The sequence below is a fragment of the Centroberyx gerrardi genome, chromosome 6 (assembly GCF_048128805.1).
Source record: "Centroberyx gerrardi isolate f3 chromosome 6, fCenGer3.hap1.cur.20231027, whole genome shotgun sequence".
NCBI classification, from domain to species: Eukaryota; Metazoa; Chordata; class Actinopteri; order Beryciformes; family Berycidae; genus Centroberyx; species Centroberyx gerrardi.
The window spans coordinates 18,320,768-18,344,709 of record NC_136002.1 but is presented as its reverse complement, the minus strand read 5'-3'; the positions used below and the strand labels follow the sequence as shown (position 1 = coordinate 18,344,709).

Genomic DNA, 23,942 nt, shown 5'->3' with positions numbered 1-23,942 from the left:
TCTAAATAAAAGCCCAAATGTCTTGCCTCTGGAGGATGAAGCATGAGTTTATTGCTGAGCAGATACAACATAGTATAGTTAGTTTGGTTTGTTGTTTTAACCATGACCCAAGATGAGCTTCGCAAGCCATTCTGTGGGGTAAAATTACATTTAGTACAATAACCTCGCTGCACTCAACAAGCTACCCCAGAAGTCCAGGGAAAGATCAGGAGCGGAAAGAGAAAGAGCAAATACTCAGCTTCATATTCAAACCATATATTCAAACCAGTGACAATGATAAGGCATGGAAAATTAGACAGGTTTGATAATGGACAGAACTGAAACAGACAAAAAAAGTTCTCAGAGCTTTGGTGATAGGTGCTTGCTGTCCAATCCATTCCTCAGTATTTCCATGAACTCCTTGCATATCTGCACTGCGTTAGAGAGGCCATAGTGTAGCGTCCCATAATGTTAAACCGCTGGAGCAGGTAGGGGTTCAGCGCTCAGTCGGGGTTCGAGCGCTGCATACCAGCTGCTTTCCACTTGCCAGCTTAATAAAACTCAATTCTCCACTACTTCTAAATGACTTCCAAATGGGGGCATTGGAGCTGAGCAGCCCCTCAGTACCTGTCCAATGAATTGTGCTCTGGATGCAAAATGTCAGACGGAGAACAGGCCCATGTCCTACTTTCCTACAGCATGTACAATGTTTAGAACTCAACTAAGCATTCATAGATGTAGAAAAATTCCTCATGGGATTGTATTTTGGTTGTGGCTCGATCCTTACCAACATTTTCCCTTTTTTGGTGCGATCTGATTCTAGGCCTCTTTGCCAATATGCATTAAGAGCTTTACAGATATATTGGATGAACAATCTGAAGGTTTTTTCATTAATATAACTCCTTGAAACACACTGCATCAGTAGAACTCAAAACTGCACTTCTTTTTCTATTTCTTGTTAGCAGCTACTTAGCAAATTCTAGTACTGTCACTCTCTCTCTACGTTCTGTAGAGAGGACAGACTGAAAATGTATGAGTTCATCCTCTTATTAACACCTTTAAGACCAGCTGTTTGTTACTTTAACCACTTTAACAACTTTATTTCCCTACAGCTTATCTCTTGACGATCACTTTGAGCTGTTGCGTGCCTGTGGGCAACACAACTCACCAGCAAGTTATGAATATAGCACAACTGAAAGGGAGGCACAAGCTACCACCGTGCTATCAGCATCATAATGCCTGCAGCAACATAATGAACATTATTCTCTCTAATAATTACCGCAGTTGATAAATGCTTTTGAATTGCATGCATGTAATCATGTGTTACTAGAAAGTGAAATAGAGAAAGTCAAAGTTCTGCAGTGTGTCAGTGTCACTAGCAGTGAAACAGTAATTTGACCCTTTGAGCAAAATAAAACATGATGACAAAGGATCATTAAGCTGAGAAAGAGAATGTGGCTGGGAGAAGGGGCTACTGAGACCCGAGGGGGCACAAGGTCTGTGTGCGTGTGTGTGTGTGTGTGTGTGTGTGTGTGTGCATGTGTGTCTATGTGATAATGAAAACTTCAGTAATCTGAGCCTAGCCTGTGCCTCCCTGGGAGTGTGTGTTATGCGGACTGTGAGGGCACCAGGTGTATGCAGCTGTCTGCCTGTTCGAGGAACTTCAAAGACCTGCAAGAGCAGCGTAAGTGGTAACAGTCAGTGGAGGAGCGGCTAGGTAGAGGCTAGCATCTGAAGGTGATCTCTAAACCTCTTGATATGAATGGATTTGCCCTACAGCCAAATATAGAGCAATAGATCAGAGTACACCGAGGCTGTCCGGCGCGCTTTGAGGCCATCTAATATGACTTACAGATGAAATGCCTCATTGCACATCTGCAGACAAGGCAGATATTGTGTTAAGGCTTACCCTTGTGCAACAAGAAATGGGAAATTCTGAGTTTTCTGAAAGCAGTGCGTCAGTGGCAACTACAAAATCACTGTAAAAAGATGACTGACAGATGAAACCACCTAGTTTATGACTTAAAATGTTTTTTCCACTGGGGAAAAAATGTTGACGAAAGGGTGGCATTTTCCCCTATCTGATAACTGAAGTGAACAAGGCGGAATATCAACTTCCTTCCTTCCCTCTGAACAATAAACAATTGTAGGACCACTGGCTTTGGCACAAAAAAAGTGTTGATGTTAAAGATATCATTCAGCAAGCCTTGATTGCATATTTTGTTTGATTGCTTGAGCTACATTATACAAGCAACCACTTGGAGTTAGATAGTGAGCTGAACACATACACAACATGGCCCTGATGACAACAGCACAGGGTCCTGGGAGCTTTCTGCACCAATAACAGCTGACTGTCCCCCCACCCCTCCACCTCCACTGCTGGTCTGCTGTATTGACCCAGGTAATGGTGATAATGGATGTTATTCACATCAATAGGAAGATCAAACAGTAAAAGGAAACCTTTTGCTTCTAAAAAATCATGCTCCCAAGTGTGCAGCATCAATCCATTCTATGGTCCAGCAGCGAGCATCGGGATCAAAACATTGTTTCCATTAAAACACTTGAAAACACATGTAGCGCTTCTTTTAGCTTTCATGGTCTAACACTAAGAAATCCATTAACTTCTAAACAGTTTTCTGGATGTGTGTGTTTTCACTTCGCTCTGATCTGATGTCACTCTGTACAACTGTCATGTGTTACCTGGAGGAGCTGCACAGCCTCACTCTAAGGTATTTTAGCCTGCCTGCGGTTAACAGTATGGGATTATAATCTATAGGCTGATGGCGGGAGGTACTCGTCCAGCAGCTAACTGTTTCCTATCCTGAAGCCTAATTGCACCCTTCCTGGCCCCTATAAAGATACAGTAAGTGCAGCAATTGTTAGTGTGGTTGCTGGATTAGTATTTAAGCAGTAAGTATACTTTTACTGCTACAGGAATGTTGCTTTAAAAGTCTAGAGCAACCGATTAAAACCTTCATCTACGGACCTGGTTTAGCAACACAGAAAATGTCTGTTTTTACATCTCCGAGGAGAGGCAGAGTAACCCTTCTGAGGAGCTAGTCTTCTCACATGAGAGATGATAATACTTACAAAATGAACTTAATGCGGGAAAGTAAGATTTATTTAAGTTTGCTCAAGCAGTAAAGCAATAAATCTCAAATGTTTTCCCCACCTAATCTAACTCTAACAAACTGGAAAAGAGTACGGGAGGAGTGAGGCCAAAAATTAGTTCAAAAGCAATGAAAAAAGCGATGCCTCTGAATTTGATGAGTCTTGAGCAAAAATTCCTCCTCTTCGTTCAAAGGCAGTGAAAAAGAGATGCCTCTGGAAGATTCCTCCTCTTTAAGAAACTCCCCAAAGCTCCTCAAAAGCGGGAAATTCTCAAGACTTTTTCTACCTCTTTCTCGCCTTCTTCACATCAAATAGTACAAAATCAACCAATCATTAATTTGTTTGTAAAGGGTCAAAACAACAAAATCAAAAGTACATATTATAATTTTATTTTTGTTTTTCTAACAACAAAATGATTCATCCTTGTAGCAGTTCTCATTGCTGAGCCCAGCTTTCTGCGATTACATCTCAGTGCATTCAGTCGACCACCCTAACATTTAGAGAAGTAACTCTCTAACTTCCCTTCTCACATCCGTTTTTCTCTGTTTAGAACTAGGGTGTTCCTTCACCAAAATGTTCCATGGGGCAGCAGAGATGTCCGGCCTTTTGACCCATGAGACCAATCTGTACAATTGTTTATTTAGCATTTATCTGTAATGTATCCTCTAATACTGGAAATCCTGGAGCCAGTCACTTACTATCATCTATTTTGACAAAGTCTTTAACAGGTCAAAGTGATCTGGATGGCCTCTCCTTCCACTCACTTTCCACTCAAAACCTCAGTGCCAACGATGCTAAAGTTAAAGACAAGGACTCTTATTGGACAAAGCCCAACGAAAATGTGTGTGTGTGTGTGTGTGTGTGTGTGTGTGTGTGTGTGTGTGTGTGTGTGCATGACAGAGGGAGAGAGAGACAGAGAGACTGCAGTCCTCACTAGCTCTGACAGCCTACCTACAATAGTTAAGCAGTGATGCTTGAAGAGAGCAGGATCACACTCGATTCTTTCTTGAAAAGCAGAAAGGATTCTACCCATAATCACATTTATATTCCACTACACACTCAGACCCTAACAAATCCATTACAGATGCACATTTTGTCCCGTAACCTCATCAGTAAATCAGTCAGGAAACTCCCTCTCCGTGGCTCATCTTGCTCTCACAGTTAATCTATGGGTAGACCCAGTGACTCTTGACCAAACTACCTCTACATTTTTTACTTCTAGCAGGTAGAGCGCTTCAAATGCAAGAGGCGAACAGAGATACACTCAAAACATCTGTACCATATGCAATAGCATTTCTGTGATCATTTATGATACATGCATCGGTTTTCCTGCTATTTCCAGGTCAGTATTTGTTAATAGCACTGTCCTTTGTCTTACTATAAAAATCCCCTGTTCTGCATCTTGCTATAACGTCAAGACTGATACTCTTTAGCCTTTGTTCTGTTTCCTTTTCAGATTTCACCGGGGATCTGGATAATGTCTCACAAATCTTAACAACAGTGAATTAACCAACACAAACGTAGACATCTCCAGATTGATGCTGCGCCGTCACAGACCAGATCAAAAACAGTCGTGGACTGCTCCGTTTCTGCGTGGTGTCCTGGGGAGTCTGTTGCATGGGAACACATAAACAGTGTGCTTGGACAGCTCAGAGCTTTATTTCAGGATAAAGATAAGACACCATGCGGCCCACACAAACTTTCTCCAGACAAGGAACTGAAAGTACACAAAACAGACTGCTGCTAAATGTTTGGACAGGGACAAACAAGCTAAACAATTTGCTAAAAAGTTGCTTTCATTTCCTACAAACTTGCTACCATGTAACTCTGAAAGGTTTTGGACGTGGTGCGTATCTCTAGCTGCTGGTTACTCACAGAAGCATTCATGAATATGTAATGCTCATGTATACATCTGCATTTGCCTTGCATGTAAATGCTTTGTCTTGCACCAAACCCTTGGATATATCACGCAATGGTTTGCCTACATAATACTACTATATTATACTCTTGGTTAGATATCTGGCAATTTCCATGCACATTAGTAATCCATAATTAAGCCTATAAGGCTGTATGTATACAGAACCAAATGCAAGCATGAGCGAAATCACACTGGGTGTCTGAAGATTGTTGCTATGGACTTTAATTATAAAGGAGAAGATGCAAGACCTTCAAACACCAAGGCTTTCCAACGATGTCCAATCTGCAACATGAACATTAACATCCAGTAGCCGGTCAGATGCTTGGAACTGAAACAGTAGCATTCCTCACTGCGGGTACATGCCGGACGAGAGGTCTGAATTTAGGGACTTCCGTTTCAAACCCGCTCTGCTCTGCTGATCTTCTGCCAGATTGCCGGGCCTCTATTTTCAATGCTGTGGTTGGGACACAACAAGGACATTTATTGTCCGCGAGCAGCTCACTTCTTCTGAAGAGCAGCAGTTGTTTTGAGCTCATGGGACGAAGGCGCAGCCCCTCAGCAGCAGCAAAAACTGACGACCTTTTAATGACAGAGGTCTAATGTCCCGGCACTTTGGCCTCCCTCGATGGGCTGATGTCACAGGAAGAGAATTGTATCCTTATCGAGGGTCACGGCTATACAGTCCGACAACATGTCCATCTTCCCTCTGATGTCCTCGGGGTTTGGAGACAGAGTTCTCACGCAGACGCGTTCGCCCTCATCAATGCTCCACATACACATACATGTGCAAGTGTCCAAACACAGGGTCTTTCCAGATCCAGCAACCTCGAATTCTTTAGATAACAGTCATTCTCCCCTAGAAGGAGGGAAACAGTTGGCCTTCTGAACATCTATCACCAAAAATGCTGTTGCCAAGAGTTAACTAGTCTACAAAGTCTGCCTAAAACCTGTTGCCTTTTGACCACGTGAGAAAGATAAATGTAGCTTCTGATACCTTTGACAGACTTATCAAATATGAATTGTCCTGTTTGAATTCCAACACAGTGGAAAGAGCTCCTCAGAACAGATTGGATGCCAAATGTGTGAATGAGGCGGAAATATCTTCATCCTGCCAAAAACAAGAGACTTGAGCGAGGTTTATTAACAGATGAGAGAGGCGGTGGATGTGAATGGCGAGGTGTTTTTTTTGGGGGGGGGGGTCAGAGTTGCGGGAGAGCTCTGCCACGACTCAGGCAGGTAGATAAGAAAGCCGGAGAAGGAGCGTTCCAGGAAGTGGAATTAATATGTGGCAGGGAGAGTTGGACCAGGAGGAAAAGGGATCATGTACAATGGCTCGGCCGAACTAAAACAGGAGATCAGCACAATACAGGGAGGAGGTAGGAAAAGGTTCATATGGGGAACCGTAAACAGGGATATGGAGAGGTAAAGATGGAGGAGTGGGGGGTGGAGGGGGGGTAAGAGAGGAGGGAAGTCAGGCACACGGAGAGGAAGGATTGGGAGGAAAAGCACACGCTGAAATGTCTTGTTTGAACAAACAACAAAAACAACACAAGAAAATTCCTTTGAAATGACAAAGCCGTGATGTGGATAGCAGAGATTAGCGTGCCCTCCTCACCTTCACAACACTACATATAAATCTACACTCACACACTCGTCTAAAAATAAATATACATCTGCATCTCATGGCTGCCTCCCAACTTTTCCTGAGTGTCAGATATACCGAGTTCGCCCATTTTAAGAAGCAGTCTGATTAACACATGATAAAATACAGTGGAGGCAGGTCTAAAGTTGAGTAATAGCGTCATTATCTCCGCAGGTAAACATTTTTCTTCCTTTCCTTTCCTTCCTTTGGCTTGACACTCTATCTCTGCCGGTCCGACCAGAGCAGCTGAAACGTCACGCAAATATCACACTGTATGCCTATAGTGAGAGCCAGATCTCACAGTGGGTATGTTGGCATCCGTGTGTGTGTGTGTGTGTGTGTGTGTGTGTATGTGTGTGTGATAGAAACATACTTGTGCTATTCACCGCCGCCTGGGCCGCACTGGGCCACTTTATCACTGCTGGGAACAGACAAGAGCTGACAGAAAACAGACTGAGAGGTTCCTGACTTCAACTGGACCTTTATAGATCACAGCAGCCACAACTACAGGAAACTACACAAACCAACTATAACTCATTTATTAGACCTTGGAAATGAGCCAATAAGTATTATTCATCTCATTACATCTCATTGCAGTCATTTCGATTTGCATTTTTCTAAATTATAGTTAAATCCTGACATGTTCATTTGCAAGAAGTGCTTGGGTAAAAAAATAGTCTGTCATAGCTTTCACCCTTTCTGAATGTACAGAGCTTGCATTCCTCAATTTCCACACATTATACACCCTGCACACAATATAGCTTCAGTTATACTTCAGGCAGCCATTCAAATGATTAAGTGGTAAGTGGCACATTCACTCCAAAAGGAGTGAAATATAAGTTGATTTTATATTCTAATGCATGCCCTCTACATGCATTTCCAAACAAAACAACTGTTCAAGTTGGAAAGTCTGAATATTAATAAAAGCCTATGAAAATTTCCTTGGGGACTTTGGTTCAAAAGATCATGGGACTGATAAAATCTTTTTGGCATAGGTGCATTTTAATCAACAAACCAGCCAGGTTAAAACCCCACAGGGCTGCAGCGGCTGGACAGTTTACCACGCTTGGTACATTTTTACTGAAAAAAAAAAAGTCTAAACAAGAAGCAAGAGTGTATCACATGTTTGCAGTTTGCACAGGACCCGCACATTGCAGCTCGAAGGAGCAACAACGCAAAGTTTCTCTGTACGCAACACTAGTGGTTCTCAAAGTGGGGTCCGGGGACCGCCAGGGGTCTGTGAGGGGGTTCCAGGGGGTCCCCAGAAAAATGATGAACAGTTGAATTCATTTACTATGATTGTAAGGTGTAAGGATGACTATTTTGATCATAAGTTTCACTGTCCAAGCAGTTACGACCAGAGCAGTTTTATAATCCTGTATCGAGTCATATCTAACAACAAACACCCTCTCAAATGGAGTTCCTTGGGACAAACCTGTTCGGTGGGTCCTTAACATGAAAAAGTTTGGACACCCCTGTAAGGTCCCACACTATATTTCACCTACCGCTGTTAATTAAACGAATAAAAGAATATCCCCATGCAGCGGCATTTCCAGATCACTCACCTCCCCAGGTGTGAAAGAGGACCAAAAGTCCGACGAGCAGAGAGGCAGCGTCCCGTACAGCCATGGTTGTCGCTCGGTAGCCTACTGCTGCTGTCTGTCCCGGGTGTGTGTGTGTGTGTGTGTGTGAGGGAGTCTGACAGGCGGCTGGTCCTCCTGGCAAACTGCGAGAGAGAGAGAGAGAGAGAGAGAGAGAGAGAGAGAGAGAGAGAGAGAGAGAGAGAGAGAGAGAGAGAGAGAGAGAGAGGAGCGGCGCGCGAAGGGAGGCAAATGATGCAGGAGGGGCAGATAGGAGCTGCTGCACTGCAAAAAATGTCCATGTGCACAAGTCTTTTAGGCTCATATTCACTCTTGAAAGGTACATTTTCTCAAAACAAGTGAAAAGTTCTGCCGATGAGATAATTGCGCTTGTTCCCTGTGCAGTTTTACTTGTTTAAGGTGTCTGGAAAGAAAGTGTTAGTATCTTGAAACAAGGAAGATTACTCTGCTATGGGATAAAGGAATTGACACTTGGTTCAAGAACATTTTTTTTGCTTTCGAAACAAGTGAATATCTCGCCCCTTTGGTAGATTTTTGTTTTCGTTTAGAAAAAAAAAAAAGATTTTATGACCTCAATACTATATTAATTGACTTAAGATGGATATTTTTTGCAGTGTGCCGTTTAGTAGGAGGAACTTCAGTGAGAACAGCAGGGAGGGTGGAGGTGTGGGGGGTCTGAGAAGTTAATTTATAGATTCTACCTCCAAGGCTCTTGATAAACATGATATAACTCCCCACAAAGAGCACTATAACTTGTTGGTTATAATGGGCAACCATGGATGATGAAGATTGGAGCTCATGTAGCCTAACTGCCATGAGAGAAGCATGTGCGTTAATTTGGTCTGGCAAGGTGTGGCACTTGCCATACCTTTGCCTAATGGAGTCCAGCATTTAGCATTCAGGACCAATGTTCCCTCTAAGCTGTGTGTGTTTGGTGACCTCCATCTAATAATTGATCACATTGACCAAATAATATCTTATCAGTCATCAGGCACTGTTTTGTGCAGCGGTGTGCTGGGGAGGAAACATCAAAGCAATGGAGGCAGGCAGGATGAACAGAGTGGTGTAGAGCTGAGTCTGGGCAGCCTGGAGGCAGCAGCAGAGGGGAGGATGAGGTCTAAACTGAACTCTATCCTGGACACAAAAACACCTCCCACCTCCTCTATGGTGAGCTGATGCAGCTACAGAGCTACATACATCTTCACCTTCCACCTCATCCCCCCAAAGTGCAGCACAGACTGCTTTAGGTGTTCTTTTGTGCCGACAGCCATCAGACTGTTCAGTGCCTCCTGTCCAAAGGGCCCCAGCCTCAGCCAGCTAGGAGGGAGCTGCAGCAGGCTTTGTCTACACAGACTACACAAACTATCCTGGATACCTTCACATTCCTACGCTCTCGGTTAATCTACAGCATTTGCTTGCACAGCTTATATGTTTCAGCATTTATGTATAAAATGTTGCATATACTGTAATACCTCCATCCACACTACATGTTGTGATTATGATACAAATATAAATAGGCTACATATCTGCGCAGTCTGCATCTATTCTTAGAAATGTAGTCAATAAGCAAGGACCTATACATTCCATTTGAAAAAAAAAAACCATAAGGCTAAAGTTGTTTGCCAATTTGCAGCCTCTTATTTGTGAGTTGGGAAAATTGAAGGAGAAGCCTAAATACATTTCTAACCCTGTAAAACATGTCAATACGCACATTTTTCACTTACACATTTCTCAGCTATGTCGAATTACATATTTTAACATAATTCAATTAAATTACTTACTTTAACGCTACATAGTGACTATGACATAGATAGTCACCATAATCTTATCCATATCTAGGACCTAATAAAAAGAGTGTGACTCCCTCTCTAAGCTACAAGCCAAGCTTAATATGGACATACGGCCACATTGGGAGTTGAATCAGACTGACTCCCCTAACGTTCCATGCAAAAACACGGTGCCAGCCGGAGGATATCTATCATTAACATGAGGCATAACATGAGGGCGGCCGCCTGCACTGTGGGTTCAGGTCTCCTCTCTTTGTTAGATAAAGACAGCTAGAGTGTTTGCCCACCTGCAGGAGAACACACACACACACACACGTTACTGGGTTGTAAGCAATAAAAAAAACACTCCTACCTTTTTGCAACAGTCAGAGAGGGGAGTGAGGAAATGACACAAAATACTGTACAGTTCACACTCTGACCAGATATCTGGTCGTTCTGTCTTGCCTGTGCTTAGGAACATAATTTATAAATTAAGTCTGTCCAGCATGTGAAAGAAAGGAGAGTAACACACACACAGAAACTTTAGCTTTGCAATAAATAAAACGCAGCAGATGCTAGATGAGTTAAGTCTCTCTCACACAGGGACAAATGGGATGATGACATGATGGATGAATGGTTGGTGTAAATGTTTTAAAATATCAAGGGCCCCTAAAATCAGCTTTGATACGATATGCTTAGACTACATACAGTACTTGCTGTGTACCGAACCATGGGCCCAGGTGGGACTCAATTCATCATCCATGCACAACAGCAGTAGTCAAGTTAAGTCAAGTCAACATTATTTCTATAGCACCTTAAACACAAAACACTTTGTTACGAAGCACAAGGTTAAAAGGAAAAATAACAGAACTAGAAACATCAGTCATACTGAAAGGCCAGAGTAAAACTGAGTCTTCAATTGATTTTTAAAACGGCAATGAATTTTGCTGACCTAACGCTTTGGGGAGGGTTGTTCCACAGTCTGGACATAAAGGTAATTACTCTTTAGCTTTAGCCTGGACTGTGGAACGACCAAGAGCCCCTGATCAGGAGACCTGAGGGACCTAGGGGTGTTGAAAGGGCACAAAATTTCAGAAATACTGTATACTGAGGTGCAAGACGCATGAAACGTCAAGATGCAGAGTTTTATAAACACACAGTAAGATTATAGAAGACTCAAGGAGTCGATTCCACAGCTGACAGGGAGCCAGTGAAGGGACACCAGGAGGGGAGAGATAAAGACTCTGTTTTTTTGCGCCTGTCAGGAGCTGTGAAATGGCTTTACTGCTGATGCCACAGCATGATACAGTAGTCCAGTCTAGAAGAAATAAAAATAAAGACAACCTTTTAGTAGTAATAGTACATAATATTATAGTACATAATAATAACATAATAGTTACGTTATTCTGCTCTTCACAACACCCAGGTTTCTGACATGAGGCCTTACATTTGCTGACAAATTGTCTTAAAAGTCTATGAAGCTCAAGTCAAGTCACGTTTATTTGAAGAGCCCTTATTCACAGTTCCGGTTTCAAAGGGTTTCACAGGGGCGACATTATGAGTCAATAAATGAAAACAATAGATGAAAATGACACCCCTCAACCGTAGACACTCAATGAGAATATGGAAAGACTTCCACAAAAACCTCATTAGGAAAAAATATATAGTTCATAGCAAATTAGGAAAAAACCTTATCAAATGCTGTGCTAAGGTCTAGAAGGATTAAGATGGAGTAGTACCCAGCACCCACAGTTACTATAAAAAGTTACTGTAACCTTGAGTAGTGCAGTTGATCCGTTTAAACTTCTCACAATGTTATTTTGGTTGAGGTTGACTTTTTTCTAAGAAGTTTTATGGTCGTTTGGCCTGTAGTCACTGGGGGCCAGTGGGTCTAAGGAAGGTCTTTTGAGGAGAGGTTGAACAAGCACACGTTTAAAGCTAGAGGCGGAAAACTGTTCACAATGAACAACACTGTCAAGGAACCTTTGAGGAACCTGGTTAGGACAACGAGCACGAGGGAAATGATATAGGAAATGGTCTCCACTAGGATTTAGCTGAAACTGGATCAAAACAGCTGAACACAGCAAAAATACAGTCAGGACAGGATTCTGAGCCTAATATCATCAAAGTTGTGCTGAAGGTGCCTTGTTTAAATTAAGATTTTCTACATTAAGGACCGGCTTAACATCAGACTATCTTGGAAGCTTCCCCAAAGTTTCTAGACAGAATATTAGCGCCCTCCAGTTTGGGTGCACACTGTTCATCCTTCCTCTTCCAGAATGAATCAAAGTTTTCAATAAAAACAAGAAAAACAGTGGTACAATTCTTCAGCCTCTAGTTAAGACTGGGAAGGTGACTTAAATACTCAGAGCCAAGCCCATGAGTCGGGACGGGGCCCGAGAGAATCCAGCGCTTCCCCAGACTGCACAGTATCTGACAAAACCTCAAAATCTCCGTACAGTCTTACTGATTGCTTAAGCTTAGCATTGTCCGATCCCACGTGAACCATCACAGTCTGTGCGCTTGGATACAGTTCAAAGAGCGTAGGGGTGTGTGTGTTGATATCTGAAACTTTCACTCCTGGAAAACAGAAGGTAGTGCCATCCGGGCCTGCTGGGCGGGTTTGCCTCCGAGCCAAGGCCACCGCCGCAGAGGAAGGAGCCTTCATAGTGAACCTGAGGAGTCCTTGGGAGTGACAGTGAGTCCTCAGAGGAGGGGTCAAAGAGTGGGAGCGTCACTTTTCTAGCAGGATGGGGTGGCCATGGTTGTTTTTGCTTTGGGCTCTTCCTCACTGTGGTCCGATATGCCTCCAGGGGAGTAGTGAGGACGCAGTACAGCATGGACGGGCTGATAGGTGGCCTAGTTTACGTGCTTTGTTTAATTCTGGATAGACCATGAAATTTACACTTACGAAAACTGACAAACTTTTGAAGTTATTTTATCTTGTATACAGACTTATCAAGCTTATTTTAGGATTTTTTTTATTTTACCGGTTTCAACAAATTTGACTTTTTCTCAAGATAATTAATATAACTTGTTTCAGGACATTTACTTGGTAAAAGTGAAATTGTCTTGGAGAAAGTTTCTTGTGTCAAGATTGTCTTAATTGTTTTATAATGATTTCTTGAAAGAAGTAATTTTGGCATGTATAAAGTGACATTTATTGAAACCAGCAAGATTATCTGCCAGTGCAGTAAGATAATTTGATTAAAAATATCAAAATATCAAAATATAAATACGTTTGATAGGTCTGGAAACAAGATAAAATCACTTGACAACATTTTTTGCAGTATAGTCAAGGTTGTTGTCATATTTCGGGGCTTAGTGGCCCATGTAACCACGATGTCCTGGGTTTGAATCCGACCCAGCGCCTTTATCGCATGTCATCCCCCTCTCTCTCCCAGTCTTTCCTGTCTCTATCTTAAAAAAAAAAAAAAGATTATTATCATATTTCAAGAATATTAGTTTCGCTAGGTTTATTGCAAATTTTGGATTTGTTTTGTTGTGTTCTCAGCAATTCTCACTGCTCTATTTCAAGTCGTGTTCTTTTAGATATGTTGTTTTATTTATTTATATTTGGTGGTAACCCAAAAGGGGCCGTGAGAGAGCTTCAGAGAGCTATTTTCTGTTAATCTCTCTGCCAAGCGCTTCCACAATGAATTTAAAAGCCCTCTGTGTGAGAGAGAGAAGGCTCGGGAGTATTGGGCAAGATCATACTCAAGGCTGTAGAAAAGATAGTGATACTCCTATTCCCAAAAATTAAAGAATCACTGTCCATTGTTTTTTTCATGTGTCTGCTGGTTCTAAATGCAGGTGTGGAGAAGAAATAGAAAGATAGAAGGAGAAAGTGTGTGTGAAAGAGAGAGAGACATGGTGGGTGCATTCAGTCGTAACGTCCTTTAATGTTCACCAGACATCACTGGCGCTCTGTTTTTCTTTCCCTCCTAAAGCTATCAGAGGGGATCTGTTTGTGGAGACAGACACTGTTGCTCTGTTTTGGTGGAAATATAAGGCCAATACTGATAAAAAAGACCATAACATCTCTTTCTCTCTCTCTCTCTCTCTCTCTCCCTCTCTCTATCTCTCTCACTGAGCCTGTTGTGATATAGTGTTAATATATTGGGTCTTGTGTTGTAGGAAACTCAGCATAACATCCTCTGTGAATCACTGGGTCTCTACCACAGAGCGGGGTACTACTGAACAATTGCAATTGTTTAGCCCCTCGCAGTTTGCTTTAAACATGAGAAGTTATATGTTGTCAAATGAAGTTCCTGTTAGATTTGGATTGGAAGTTTCTAGATTACAGTATATCTATGCTGTATATATACTGAGAACCCATAGAGAACAACATTAGCTATCTATGGAGTAACTAACCACTGCATACTGGGTAAGTGGTTTCATGCTTTGCCAAAGAGATTACATTTGAATGTAAAGGAGGGTGTAAACCACTGTGTTGATGCTTTCATTTCCTTTAGGGTGAAGCAGAGTCCTTATGGTTTGTAGCGATAGCAGCGAGGTAGCTAGTCCCAAAACAATTACATTGTTCAGCCACTCAAGGCCAGTGAATTATGGCAAAGTTTTCAGTGCTGCCATGTGACATTGGAGTGGTACAAAGAGCGCGGATACATAATTAAGCGTAATATAGAATTTGGGGAAACCATTTTTTCAATAGCCCTCTTAAAATTCCCTGTGGACAAATTGTAAGAATGTACCCTTTTCGCCTTTATTTAATATGATACATCCTGGGCAGGGGGTTTGGGAATATCGGGGCCAATGGGTTTGGGAATGAGGCTGAATAAGGAAAATAGAAGCAGGAAAAGCATCAGCCCCCTCCCCCACTGAGTTCCCAGGGACTGCAAAGACCTCAAACGTTGCTGAGAGCACGCTTCACAACCTGCTGACAACGGGATGCAGCCTGGCCAAAAACCTCCAACACTGATTGCAGAAAAATCCCCAATTAATCCCTTAAATATTTCAAATCTATTTCCATAATAATGGTTTAATTAACTAAGCATTTGCACACATCCCTGTGTAATTTGTGAATGAGTATTTCATTTCAGTTTAATCCTTTGGCCCATAGGAGAATTGTCTTTATCTGTATGGGGAGTAAACACACTTGAACTTGACTCCTTTAAGACCACCCCCCCCTGACGTACTGACCAGCGAGTGGCCTTACCATGTACCCCTGTGTATGCCATACCACTGTGATTGATGATTACACACGGCTTCTGTTTATCTCGCCGGGGCTCTGCGCTGCACTCACGGACTAAAGGAGAGCCTGAAGGAAGGAAAGAGAGGAAAAGAAGTCATTCTTTCCGAGCCACTGAGGCCAGACCCGAGAGCGAGTTGTTTTGGGGGGTAGTCGGCCCGGAATGAGAGACGGCCATTGTCCGAGCCGCTCCAGAGGATGGGGGGCTTTTGAGTGTGCACTGGTATGGTGAGGGGGCTTGGGGGCAGAGTGGGAGAGAAATTTGAATTTCTGCTAAACTCCGTCACAATAACAGGGATTGTGACAAAGGGACACTTTGATAACTACATGGGCCAAGAATTGAACATTGCTGTCTCCATGGTGATTATATGTAATAGGGGGCATTAATCATGGTAAATCCGCCCACTGACATGTCTCCTCAGAAGAGGTTCAGTCAGGGAAGGTTTCCTGCAATAATAAGAGGAGAAGAAGAGGAGGATGAAGACGAAGGAGAAAGGTTAATGACGCCAGTTCAGTAATACAACTTTTTATCTCTGCCTGGGGAAATTTATAAGTCAATTTGCCATGGAAAATGATCGGTGTTGGATAACAAAATAGCTTGAATTCTTTAAAAGGAAAAGTTGTCTGTGGTATCTCTCTTTTCATCTCTTCTGGGTCGCTTTATGAAACTCATCATATAATAAAATCTTGAGACAATTTTGATACTATGATATGGTTTCCTGGCAGATGGAGGAGATTTCATTTCACGGTTCGAGTTTTATTTGAAAGGGTCTCACTGTGTGCAATGGGGAGAGGTGCGGTGATGTCATTACGGGAAATACGTACAGAATAATGAGTCAGTGAGCAGGAAGCTGTGAGTTGCTACTAATGCAACTCATGGATACCCTGACCTTTAGATGCACAGACAGGCCCAAGGTCCTGGGAAGGCAACTTTCACGCAACACAAACGGGGGGATTTCCATAGTCAGTATTAGTCATGCCGTTCCTACATCTGATCTCTCTCTAAGTTCATCAGTTAGTCGGTCAGTCGGTGTCTCTTTTTCTACCTCACCCTCATTTTCTCCCTCACCCTTTTCCTCTATCTGCGATCTCTCTCTCTCTCGCCCTTGTCCCAGTGTGCAGCAGAGGCAGCGGGCCTGAGTGGAGGGTGAGTGAGGAATGCAGGGTCCCGCTCCGGGTCCTGACCAGTCTGCACTCCAGTGAGTTCTGCTGCTTGGAGTTTGTGTTTTCCCATAGAAGCTTCTGGTCTACCGCCTACCCTCTGCTCTCTCCCCCCACCCCTCTCTCTCTCTAAAACACACACACATAGATGCACTCTGAATCTAAATTTTATGTGAGTCCCACTGGCTGGCAGCCAAAGTCAACATTGAATCAGAGGATCTCGACTCTAAACCCCAAAACAAACCACAAAGTCTTAAGAAACAAATGATCAGACACGCTGACCACAAGCCTGCCATTCACTCTAACAAGGGCCTGTTGAGGCTTTACAGATGGCCGTTGCTCTCAACAGTTAGGGGCATACAGTGAAATGTTTTCTCTGCATCTAAAATATTGTATAACACTGATGGCACTTAATCTGCTAGGTTAATTTTAGCTACCCGCAAAGCCAAGACAGAGCGGTAAGGCGTCCAAGTGTCCAGGTGACGCCACCCACGCCCGTGTCGTTTCCCGTCCTAAGACGTCTGCCCCTCGCCTCTCCGGTCTCGGGCTGTTATTAGGGACGGAAGGGCAGACCAGGAGGTGGAGGGGCGGGTCAGAGTGCCACACTTCTGTACAACGTGGAAAGGGGAAGACCAATTGCAGCAAATTAGTCATCAGTGGACGCTCGCCACGTTGTAGGAAACGCGTCAAGGGGTTTGCTTGTTTTACCCTCTCAGATCCATCCTGTGCGAGCGTCTCTTGTTTCCCATGCCGGGGCCCCTGCAGGCGTCTTCTGGGCTTTATTTTTGAGGTTGTTTGTTTATTTTAACTGAGAGGCTCTGAGGAGAGGGCTTCCACTTCAGAGTTAGGGATTGCAGGAACTGTCATTCCTGACAAACGGTCGATGTGGAAACCTATCTTTGTCTCAGTTGAACTGGGAGTTGCTGGGTTGAGCACCTCTGCTGACTGTTGAGTGAATTTGAGGAAAGCACTATCAAGACCGCTGATAACCCTTGAAGCTGCATATTTTGGGTCAGATCTTGGTTATAATAAAAATCGCCTATGCAAGAAGGCCACATTCTAATAAAGGTTTCCTCAAATGGATAACATGGCTAGTGCTAAAAGGATTAGTCGATTAGTCAGGAAATTAATTGTTTTAGTCATTAATCAAGTAAAAATACCAAACGTGCTGGTTACAGCTTCACAAATGCAAAGATTTGCTTGTTTTTCTCCGTTTCATATTATTATAAAATGAATACTTTGGGATTTTTTGGCTGCTGTAAGTAACTAACTAAGCAATCTTTAGACATCTCTTTGGGCTCTGGTGGCCATTTGTCATTATTTTTGACATTTTATTTTGACTAAAGTAAGATTAGTTGAATTAATAATGAAAATAAGTGTTAGTTGCAGCCCAAAATATGGCAATTTTCTGTTTGGATGCCTCTGTGTCTCTAGTGTCCTATCTACTCCTGTATTGCACTGAGGCTGCTGTGGACACGTAATGGCTACAGTATCCATAAAAGACACAGAAAGAAAGCCTGCAGAGGGTGGCAGACGATGACAAGCCGTCCACGTCTTGTAGCCTCTCACCATTTAGAAAGGAAGGATTTGGTTGTCCAGAAAACAAACAGAGGAAGCTGACTACTGGCCTCCTCACCGACCAGAAGGTTAGCTGCCATAAAAGGAGCAGGTCCACAAGCTCACCGCGACACAAAGTAATGCACAAGGCCTTTTATAGCTCCTCGTACGGCTCCTCTTCATCCCCGATGTGTCATTAAACGCTTAAACAAATGCCGTTTGTCAAGCGTCCAAAGGTTTGGAACAGGATTTCCCATGATCATATCAGACATAGGCTACTGCAGTTCCTTTGGCAAAAAAAAAAAAATATTTTCTCCTTCAGTGTTGCTAGGCTCAGCTGGAGAGGATGAGATGCAAGGCAAGGAAGGAAATACTGTTGATGTTGTTCTGCACTGCAAAGCTTTTGTCTTGGGCTTTCATTGTTACCGAAGTAGGTGAGGTAATGGGAGACTCAGCTCGACAAGCGGGATTGTGTTCACTTGAATGGAATGGGTTGAGGGAAAATCCTGTTGTAATGGCATGAATGGTCAATATGATGAAAATTATGACTACAATCATTTTCAGAAGTCTCTCTCTCTCTCTCTCTCTCTCTCTCTCTCTCTCTCTCTCACTCACACACACACACAGAGTTCAGTCTCTTTCTGTGTCCTCATTACAGCAACTACTCATCAGAAGTGTGATAAACAATAATAAAAAGAAGGAACCACCATCTGCTTATTTTTTTTTCAATGTGATACAATTAAGAAATTCTGAAGAAACAATTCTTACATTTTTTATAAGGTGAATGCAACTTTTTTATATGATATTATATGGTATTATGATGTTCCCAATAACAAACCAGTTCAATATCTAGTGATTCTTTTTGTCTTACAAGCAAAGTTTTTATTCACAAACAAACATTCTCCATTTCTACAGCAACATTGCATCTGTTCCTTCTAGAATTCAAATCACTTCTCCAAACAAGACCTTACTAAAAGGAAAAAAAAAGTATGAAATTATGAAAATTTCTTTAAGCCCCAGACAACGTATAACTTTATACAACGTATAATATTATTTTTACTCTACACCCCCTTTTCTTTTTTCTTTCTTTTTTCTTTGTTGTTTATTTTGTTTGTTTTTTTGTATTTATTTATTTATTTGTACTATCCACTATTACTGTTTACACACTGCTGTCAACTTTGTTCTCCTGAATTTTGTGTATACTGGTGTAAAGTGTCTGTACTGCTGACGCTGGTAACTTTAAAAAGAAAAAAAGCTTGTATTTTAAAAGGAATCCTTGAAGATTATAATTTTGAATAAGATAAAGTCCCTCACAAATGTGTGATTTTCCTTTTTCCTGTATTATTTTTGATTTTGTATGCACTATTTTGCTCTTTCTTCACTATACACTATTTGTGGTGCTTAGCAGGCATTGTTGACGTTTGACTGTTTATATTGTACACGTTTGCCTTTTGCTTGTACATTTACAAGGTTTTAAATTAAAAAAATCTGTTGGTATAATTATTGTTGGTCAGTGATGTTGCGCCGAAGGTGCGCAGCTCAGCCTCACAGGAAGTGGATGGGTCAGCTGACATGATCAAAACAAGTATGGCGACTACAGTAACGTCAGCAAATAGCTCGAAGCTCTTTGTGATTTTTTCTTTGATTTCGCTGGTTTCGGTTGTCATTTTTGTAGATTACGGATTTCACAAAGCGGCGGTCTGATCAAACGTTGCCAGGGAGCGGGACGTTTTGAGTACGACACCCGGAAACTAAACGGAAGTGTCTTCGTTTTTGAAATCAAACATCCGCCTCTGTAACGCGTGTTAGCCGTGTTTTGATATTCGTCTCAGCTGGTCATATATTAATCTCAAGGTCCTTCCAGCGTAATGAGGAACGGTGAACTGTTTTCCCCTGGCATGACGGACAAGCTAACGGTCCCACCAACGTCTGGTAACGTTAACCGGCTGGGCATCTCACCCTGAACCGAACAAGAAATGGACTTTGCCGTAGAGACAGTTAGCGTTACCGCTACTACTAGAAAGCACCGAGCTAAATATCGATAAGGTAACGCTAAGCTAGCCCCAGCAGCGGCTGTATGATCATGGCTTTGGTGAACTTTGTTATTTCCACTGTAGGAAAATGCATCGACGTCGTCTGCTTCCTGCTGGACCTCAATTTTGTCATCGTCCACACGCTGGTCCGGTCCGTCTTAGCGGTCATCGCCTTTATAAACAGCCTCCCCATGCTGCTTGTCACCTCGGTGGGCGAGTTGGGGAACTTTATGCTCTTCTGCTTGGTGTCCATGGCGGAGGCAGCGTCAGACACGGTCCACGGCACCGTCGACATGCTCGGGAGCGGGGTGCTGGTTCTGGAGGGGTTACTGGAGAGCCTCAAGATGGTGGGCTACCTGTCCATGCACGTCCTGCTCCGAGGGAAGGAGCAGTTGTACCGAGGTGTGCTGTCAGTAGTGGAGTGCTGCGGCATCGCTGTGAGCCTGGTTGTCTATTTCGCCAACACGGTGGTCAACTTCGTGCTCATCGCCACCCAGAACCTTTACTCGGGCCTGGTCGGCGTGTGGCAGACGGTTTCCAGCCCGCTGCAGAAGGTTCTGGAGCTCGCCCTGACCTTCTTCACCTTCCTGTACAGCAGCCTGCTGGGAACCTCCAGCCTCCTGTGGTCGCCCTGTAAGCTGGTGCTGGACTTCCTGGTCTCGCTGACGCACATCTTCGTCAGCATCTTCATACTGAACGTCTACGGCCTCCTGCTCACCGTCACTATCGCCATAGCCACCACGCTCTACCTGAACCCAGAGCTGACCCGACAGGCGGCGGTGCGAACTGTGAATTACATCAACTCTGTCCCTGCCCTGCACAGACTCTATGTGGCTGTACGCTGCCTCACCTTGAGCCTGCGAGACGCCCCCCGCCGCGTACCGGATGCCGTGCGACAGCTGCGAAGGATGCTCCATAGCCTCTACCTACTAGAGAGGGGGCTTTGGCAGCAGCTGACCCGACAGGCGGCGGTGCGAACTGTGAATTACATCAACTCTGTCCCTGCCCTGCACAGACTCTATGTGGCTCTACGCCGCCTCACCTTGAGCCTGCGAGACGCCCCCCGCCGCATACCGGGTGCCGTGCGACAGCTGCGAAGGATGTTCCATCGCCTCTACCTGCTAGAGAGGGGGCTTTGGCAGCAGCTGTCTCGACAAGGCAGTCGATTAAGCCTGGCACTGAGGACACAAGTCCAGTGGGGCAACAACAACAACAACAACAGAGTGGGTGGGGATGGAGACCCAGGAGAGGACAGACGGGACCCGCCGGATGGAAGAGCGGGAGACGGGGCCCATCAGGAGCTGCTGGATTTAGTTTTACCCAGCTCCAGCACAGACAGACCGCTAAAGAAACTGTCCTCCTCGGGCAAAGACAGTAAGCTTCCCCACGCTGAAAACCTGCTGACTCTGCTGAAGGAGCAGGAGGAGAGGAAGAAGTGTGTGATCTGTCAGGACTGTACCAAGACGGTGGTGCTGCTGCCGTGCAGACACCTCTGTCTGTGTAGAGACTGTACCAACATCCTGCTGAGGCAGCCCATCTACCAACAGAACTGCCCGCTCTGTCGGCATATGATCCTCAACACTATGGATGTATATCTCTGAGGGACTAATGGATGTGGATCTGGGGGCTTCTAGCAGAACAGAGCTTCTACCATGATTATAGGCTTGTCTTTAGTGCATGTTTTATCACCACTGAGAGGATGTTGTATGGCTTTTTGTTATGATTTGTTTTTTTTCGGTACAAGGTTATGGATTGGTTTCCGTTCATGTACGAGGATAGACCTATGCAATCTCTGAGAGAAGTTTAGAAGAGCAGCGTCAAATAACCTGCAATCTCTGCATTGAAGCTAGATGTGTCTGTTTTAATTTCCAGTGTTACCATGATGAGTCTCAGGTCCTGCAGTCATGGAAGCCTGCAGGTCCCATCCCTGATGCTGAAATGTTTACCACCACTTATGTCTTAAAATGTGTCTGTCTTGTGCTTTCAGTGGGCCAAGCTTTGAAGAAAGCAAACTAATACTGTGTTGCGTAGCATACACCATGCGATCAATATCATAATATCACATCCATATATCAACAGTGTATTTCCTGTAGGAGTAATATGCATTAAAAGCATCCCAAAGGGACACCATGACCTGTTGTTGTAGCGAGTGCTTTTACCCTAAAAAGATACTTTTGTACATGACCGCTTCAGTTTCTCAGTAGAGCTTTTCACAGAGAAAAGAGTAGAAAGGGTTTTGTGTATTTTGTGGAAGTGGTTTATAATTTGATAGTCATAGCTGACAAAATATGGCTTTAATAGGTTTATCGGTTCTGTTGATGGGGCTTATTCCAGTCTTCCATTATTGGCATATTATAGCCACTGCAAACAGATAATCATAAAAGGATTTCTCCTTTCTTTCGTAGTTGTAATAAAACATAGATTTTTTTTGTATGAAATAATAAGGGTTTACAATTTCATGTTTTTGTTTTTCATTTGTTGATGTAAGCTGAAATGTTATTGATCAGTGTTCACAGTTTACAGCGCATTATTTGTGACACCACTTATTGTATTATTCTGAATAGTGGGTGGTGCAGAATCATATTATTGGAAAATGAGAGTGCCATATTGCATATGCCTTGATGTCCTATTTGAGAACTGTTTTCTGAAACAATTTGCATGGCTCTCAAGAGGAATTTTAGTTCTGGGCTATTTTTGTGACTGTGGGACTATGGAATATCAGTTATCGGTGTAATTACGCCCTACTACATTACATGGCTATCATTAATGACAATGGTCTGACTGTCACATTTTGATATGAATATAAATGATTTCTAGAGACCAGACTGTAGTCTACTCAGACCTCTTCCTCTCAGGTATTCCTAAAGCCCTTTAATAACCCCAGTGGCATTCCTAACTGAAGATTGCGGTGGATTGATAACAGCTCACATGACCGTCGTCTGTTGTGATGCCGCCTACAGTGACTCAATCTGTATGGCCTGTGTGTTCAGTGTGAATGGTGAGGGATAAAAAGTCATGAATGTATTTTTTTAAGCGTTACGGCTGCCACACTGGCAAGTCTGAGCTCATAATAAAACAATTACTGATACGGTGTCTTTTGTCTGTCTCTGTACCAACCCTACACTTAACCTTTTTCATAGGATAGCAGCAGAATTTGTCATTTTCCTTACCAGTCCTACACCTAAACCTAAAGACAGCACCAGACAAATTGTGCTTAACCAGTGATTCTGCAGTGTGTGGTCGGTTATCATGCAATTTAGGCATACTGTTTTTCACTGAAACAAATTTTAGCAATGTAACTATTATTCTTGAATGAGTAACTGTAATGTAATACAACTATTATTCATATCTGTAGAGCATGAACTTCCCTCTGGACGTGGCTGCCAACGTCCCGTCTAGTTCAGAAATTGCAGAACGCTGTTTAAATCTTACATTCCTATCAACTTGGTTTAGTTAAAATCACATTTTTTTTAAGCTTTGCCTTCTCTATTTTGACCAAATTTGGTTTCGCTTATTTGACCCTCCTTTCATGACGTCCTGTACACAGAGCTGATGAGGTTTTTTCAAATGTGGAGGATGATGATGCAGATTTTTACTGGTTACTGGAATGCAATGAGAAATGTTACCAGAGGGGTTATACACATGAGATTACAAATTCCTTGCCACACAGCGATAGAGCGCATTATAGTTATTTAAAGTTTTATGAATATAGGCTCTTTCTCACATCTGTGAGGAGAATGTGGGCCAGAGGGAATCCAGTGTGTGTGTGTGTGTGTGTATGTTTAGGGGTTGTAGGATGCAGGGTCAGGGGAGTGGGGCCCCTAATGGCCGTTTGGGACTACTTCCACCAGCATATGACAATTCACTAGAGCTTTGTGGTTTGCAGCTTCTGAGCCTTGATTCCCATTCCCAATGTTCTCTCTAAAAATATCTCTATCTTTTGTCATCTGGTCAGATGAAAGAAT

At 43.2% G+C, this 23,942-nt stretch overlaps 2 protein-coding genes across 5 annotated transcripts in view; one reads left to right on the top strand and one right to left on the bottom strand.

The window, feature by feature from the left end:
- The window catches only part of mcamb (melanoma cell adhesion molecule b), a 36,880-nt gene extending 28,538 nt beyond the window's left edge, over window positions 1-8,342 (bottom strand). For 3 of the 4 annotated variants that reach the window (XM_078284372.1, XM_078284375.1, XM_078284374.1), the window contains exon 1: window positions 8,216-8,342. In XM_078284372.1, coding sequence (XP_078140498.1) covers window positions 8,216-8,279 — 64 coding nt within the window. In that variant the 5' untranslated portion in view covers window positions 8,280-8,342. The remainder of the gene's footprint in view (window positions 1-8,215) is intronic. The other variant, XM_078284373.1, reaches the window with a different exon arrangement.
- An 11,312-nt stretch (window positions 8,343-19,654) lies between these two features.
- Window positions 19,655-23,036, top strand: rnf26 (ring finger protein 26). The gene is made up of 2 exons (XM_078284292.1): window positions 19,655-20,813; window positions 21,069-23,036. Exons 1-2 carry the CDS (start codon window positions 20,022-20,024, stop codon window positions 21,576-21,578), a joined length of 1,302 nt encoding a protein of 433 aa, XP_078140418.1. The 5' UTR covers window positions 19,655-20,021; the 3' UTR covers window positions 21,579-23,036.
- Window positions 23,037-23,942: the final 906 nt, after the last annotated feature.

Coding starts and splice junctions, on each gene's coding strand:
- rnf26 (XM_078284292.1), top strand. CDS start 20,022: ATGATCATGGCTTTGGTGAACTTTGTTATTTCCACTGTAGGAAAATGC. Junction 20,814..21,068: donor TGCACAGACTCTATGTGGCT/GTACGCTGCCTC, acceptor GCCGTGCGACAG/CTGCGAAGGATGTTCCATCG.